Source organism: Octodon degus, unplaced genomic scaffold (assembly GCF_000260255.1).
Source record: "Octodon degus isolate 3935 unplaced genomic scaffold, OctDeg1.0 scaffold00130, whole genome shotgun sequence".
Classification (NCBI taxonomy): domain Eukaryota; kingdom Metazoa; phylum Chordata; class Mammalia; order Rodentia; family Octodontidae; genus Octodon; species Octodon degus.
This window is the reverse complement of record NW_004524706.1, coordinates 3,732,195-3,737,518: the sequence shown is the minus strand read 5'-3', so window position 1 is coordinate 3,737,518 and position 5,324 is coordinate 3,732,195. Positions and strand designations below refer to the sequence as shown.

Sequence of the window (5,324 nt, the reverse complement as noted above, 5' to 3'; positions counted from 1 at the left end):
AATTAATTAATTAAAAAAAAAAAAGACCACTCTTGGCAATGAGATTCTGTATGTATGTATGGATGGATGGATGTATAAAGAAAGAAACAGACATAAGACTGGGAAACGCAGGCCACAGATGTAACTCAGTGGCACAAGTATCTGCCTGGAAAGTGACAAGTCCTAAATTGAATTCCTGATACAAAAAAACCCAAGGAGAACCACAAGTTTGGTCCATTTGAATTGCTTCCCCTCTGGAGAACTTATTCTTATCAATACATTGCCAAAATGTCCTTTTGAGACTGCACATTTTTCTTAAGACACTGCTTACATAGATTGCTCTAGTAAGGGCTATACCTGGAACCCAGATCAATCTTTGTTTTGTACTGGGAATTGATCCCAGGACCTTGTGCTTGCCAGGCAGGTGCTGAGCCACTGAGCTATATGCCTGGCCCCAAACAGATGAATCTTGTAAGAGTTTTCATAGGTGGAATGTTGCTGAGATGATCTTCTAAAATTCTCAAATACCTTAGGTAAGCGCAGAGGCCAGGGTTCAAACCCTGGCACTGCATGCCACATCAGCCCTGTCCCCAGGCGTGCTGAGCCAGCGATGGAGTCCCAGCGTGGTGCACGCCTGTAATCCCAGCACTAGGGAGGCTGAAAACTGGAGGATCACTACGAGTCCGAGCTGTGTAGTGAAACCCTGCACACACACACACACACACACACACACACACACAAATTCTCAAATACAGTTCCTGAAATAAGGAGATGCAAGAGTTATAAATACCAAGCTTTCCATTTTTTTCTTCTTTGTCAAATTTCTCAACTTGCCACTGACTAGAGCTCAGTATGGGGACTTTCTTTTCTACTCAATACATACGTGTGTGTGTGTGTGTGTGTTTTATTTTTTATTTTTTTTCAGAACCAGGGATTGAACTCAGGCCCTTGGGCTTGCCAGGCATGCGTTTCTTCTACTAAGCCAGTTCCCTGGCCCCTTACATATATATGTATAAAGATACACATATTAAATATATATATTGAAGAAACTGCTTTAGAAAGAAACCACATATTCTGCTTTCCGGTGTGTTCCACAGGTATTGGAGAAGTGACAAAAACAACTTCTGGCACAAGAATGCCAATTTATTCTTTTTTGGACACATGAACACAAAATATCCCTGCAGGCCAAAGAAATTGCAGAATTTAAACAACCATTATCTTACCTCCTCATGGGGATGCATCCCCTCCCTTAATAGTTTAGAAAGTACCTCGTATTGCTAGAGACATACATCCAGTCCAAATTTAATAAAATACATTTTAAAACATTACAAGTCTAAAGGTATAGAAACAAAAATCACACCATTAGTCAAATGAACAAATGCAAACATTTTCAGCCACTAGACATAGAAAGAGCATGAATATGTCAATAGCAAGGGATAAGAAAATGGTTAATCAATAAGATCTTTCCTGTAACTTTACAAGGAAAAATTCTTGGAGTTGAAGCAGTACTGATACAATGCCCTTAGCCTCCACTTTCTTAAAATGAAAGCAGAGCTACCACTTCGCTACTGAGCAAGAAAATCTTACAGCACATCCACAAAGGGTCAGTGGGGCAGGGCAGACAGGGTGAATTCTATTAAACAGTGGATTCCCTTGCCCCATGGGAGTGGGGTAGGTAGTTGAGCCCGGTAGGCAAGCTCTGAAATAGGCTGGGCACCAGGTCCTAAAGAACAGACCATATAGAACATGTCTGCTTGTGAATCGTCACCTTTGGAAGCAGCAAATAGAATTTACAGTAAGAATAAATGTGTTCTGTCTGCCCAGAATGCTGGTTGTATTAAGCCAGCTGGTTGATTTTATAAACCACTCAAAATTCAACAGCTAACAACGACAAAACATAATTGGTTCAACATTTGTGTCTTCACCACTCTCTTATGTCCCACTCCTTATCCCCAAATTGTTATTTTTAGCATTGCTACATTTAAATCTTTCACACCACATGACAGTGCCTAAACAGGCTGCATTTAAAAAAAGAAAAACAAACAAACAAACCCAAACAGCCTAATACTAGTTCTAGAGAATGCACACCTCCCAATGATTGACACATGCATAACAATTTAGTCTTAATAGGGTTACCTATTAGAATTATCAAGCCGAATTAAATTTTTTAAAACTGCACCTTCAGACTTGCTTGCAATAGAATTGCTGCAACTCTATGCGGTGGTTACCTCTTATAGATTCACCCCTCCACAAGTTACTTTTTCCCCCCAATAATCCTACTTCTATATTTCTTTCCTTTTGTCCAAAATGACAGCATTGCACCCTTAATGGGACTGTTTTCCTATAAAAATAGGCCTCCCGGCTTTTCCTCCACCACCGTGCTGATTGGCCCCAGTGTACTATGACAGACTGAGGTCTTACAAATGGTATAGTCTAAGGTTGAGCACAGAGCCCAACTGTAGGCAAGGGGACTAGGGCCTCTGGGCCCTTGGCCTGGCCCTGCTCCATGGACGCCAGGATATGGTGAGAGCTTCTGCTGTGCGTTATTAACAAATGAGCCTGAGGCACTCCAGTGCAGGTGTGGTGCCCGCTGGCCGGCCAGCCAGCCAGCCAGCCAGAGTTCTTCACGCCTTGGACTCTAAAGAGTCCTCCTCCTACAAGGCTTGTATTTTTCTCCTCTTGGGTCCAGAGTGGCCATGCTGAAGGGTTATTTTCTGTGCTGTCCCTGAAACAAGTGTGAATAAAAGCAGCAGCCAGCCCCTCACCAACACGTCCTGATTTGTATTGTTCAAGTGAGGTATTTGAGAAAAAGGAAAATCTTAAGATAGTAACATCTTCCATCTCTTCACTCCTGACTATGTTGTGCTTCAGTCACAGAACTTGCTTTCTTCCCACTATCTCATCACCATGAGCTATAGGACATAAAATTCTCAGAGACCAGTCTCGGCAAACACTAGTGGTGTTACTGAGTAACAGCACATGAAAATGTAAACTTCAATGTATTTACAAGTTTGCTGAAAAGACTGAAGAAAAACAGTGCTTTATATTGCTGGGATTTCGAGAAGGCTAGTTTAAGAGATTTAGACCAACTAATGAGTTTAAGCAAATGCTTTTCATCATCTGATCCAGAGTTTCCCAGCAGCAGTTTCCAGACAGAGGTGGCAAAATTGTTTTTACCACATTGTGCCTGTCTCTTCCTGCCCCGAACACCTCCATCAGCCTTATGAAGTGTGGCTCTGGGTCCTTTATCTCTCACTCCTGCCAATCCAGGATGCAGAGTAACAGCAAAGTCAGCAAAATGTGGAGTGGGAAACACTAGCTGGAACTACCAAGACTCTATGTAATTGATGTCCATTACAAAGTATTATCTACACTAAATACAAAATACATTTCCCCCCTACATTTTAACTGATGCTTGCTTCACGCAACTCCCTTTGTTTGGACAAGAAAGGAATCCTGTCGCCCTATGTGTGGAACCCAGAATCTACTAAGAAAAATCGACCAGTTCTACACAGTTTTAGTTGATTAAAAGGAAGGAAACCCATCATCTCTTTCAGTTTGAAAGACAAGCAAAAACATTGCACTGCAAATAATTGTGTGAGCAATCTTGATTCCCAGGGGAAAAAAAAAAAAACTTAAATGCTGGTACATTTTTGGAAGTGCAGCATCACTCAATGTGCCTTTAAGGACTGGTAATGCCTATCCAAGAGGAAAGTATCCTGGTTGTAGCTTATTCTAAAACAAAGTGACAGGCTAACTATGACTATAAAATTAGTAAAAACAATTCTTTAAAAAGGCATGGAAATATATGTCTTTTCTGATTGTTTCAGAAATTGCCAGGTTATGATGTATAAGAAATAGCTGATAAAATCATACCAAAATCTCATCTAGAAAACTACATCATCACGGGGAGGAAAAGGAGGGACCTTAAAAAATGCTTATTGCCAAAGTTAACTTTCTATGAGAAAAGTTTAAAAATCATTTAGATCTAACAAATCACACAGCAGCATAATATGGGCACTTTTGAAAACTTGAAAAAATACTAAAAGCTAATTTTTCTCTAAAGAGGGAGAAACATGAGTACTTTGACCATGGCAGTGTTATCTGTCACTGTGACATGCGTTACATCTGTTTATGTCACACATTCACAAAAGTCGACTGAATAAAGAGAACTGCCCGTTTGACTCTGCAGCCAAATATAGTGCAATTGCCTGGCAGCCTGTACTTGCACCAGCACAAGTCTGCAGAGATCAGGAAGATAAAGTAGTAAAACTAATAAAACTCTGTAAAACTTTCAAAAATTAATGCTCATTAAAGGCATTTACAGTGGCGAGAGTCAGAAATCTCCATTAAAAAGCTTATGGGCCCACCTAAATAAATAGTTACACTGAACTGAAGTAGATTGTTTGGTTTTTCTCTCTCACTTATGCACACACCCCATTCAATGAACACAGAAAGAAGAAATACTCTTTCTTATAAGACTAGAGGGATGCGGTGAACACCACAGCTAGCAAAATAATCCATAGAAACCCTTCTTGTAAAGTCCTTTAGAAAGTTCAGGCTGATTAGCCTTTGCACGTTGAGGTAAAAATTCTGTCCAGTGCATCAGAAACATCTACTACTTTAAAAAAATGGCTCAATTTTGTTGATGCATCAGACAGTGCTGCAAGTACAGATTCAGTGCAACTATTCTGAGCTGCTGGTAGAGGACCACCTGAAGTCAGCTTGGCTCTACTAGAGGCGGTAGGCATTTGAAACATCTGGAGGCTGTGTGGGGTGCCAAACTAGCTGAGTTCCTTTTCTGAGACTCTCAGGCAAAATACATTGTGTGTTGGGTGTCATGGTGGATCTGCACAGCCTTAGCCAAGGCCTGAGGATCCCGGCCGTTGCTCTGTCCTGACACATGACTGCCTTCCGCACTGCAATGAGAAGAAAGCAAACAACCAGGTGTTAGTTAACAGAAGACTGCTTTACAGTTCACATATTCAAATTAACACAAATAGTACTGGATTCAAGATGTTAGGCTCAAATAATAAACAGTTGGTGTCTCACTGTACATCAATTTGCTTAGCTGAAAAACGTAATGCAATTTATTTAATGAGGTTGTTAGAATTAAACAAAATAACATCTGCATGTACCGAAATTTTTAATAGTACCAATGTAAGGAATAACACTGTGTGTTATAACTGGTGAATTACTACTTATCCTTTAGGCTTCTATTAAAGGTCACTTTCTCCATGGTAATATTTTCTGTCTCTAAAGTCTACATCATGGGTAAGGGATATAGTTCAGTGGCACAAGCCCCTGCCTGGCAAGCACATGGTCTTGAGATCGATTCTTGGTAC

General features: G+C 40.6%; 1 protein-coding gene across 2 annotated transcripts in view; it reads right to left on the bottom strand.

The window, feature by feature from the left end:
• Positions 1 to 2,977: 2,977 nt before the first annotated feature.
• Ago4 (argonaute 4, RISC catalytic component) overlaps positions 2,978 to 5,324 on the bottom strand; it is a 33,609-nt gene continuing 31,262 nt past the window's right edge. For both annotated transcript variants that reach the window (XM_004641016.2, XM_023701052.1), the window contains one exon: positions 2,978 to 4,898. In XM_004641016.2, coding sequence (XP_004641073.1) covers positions 4,790 to 4,898 — 109 coding nt within the window. In that variant the 3' untranslated portion in view covers positions 2,978 to 4,789. The remainder of the gene's footprint in view (positions 4,899 to 5,324) is intronic.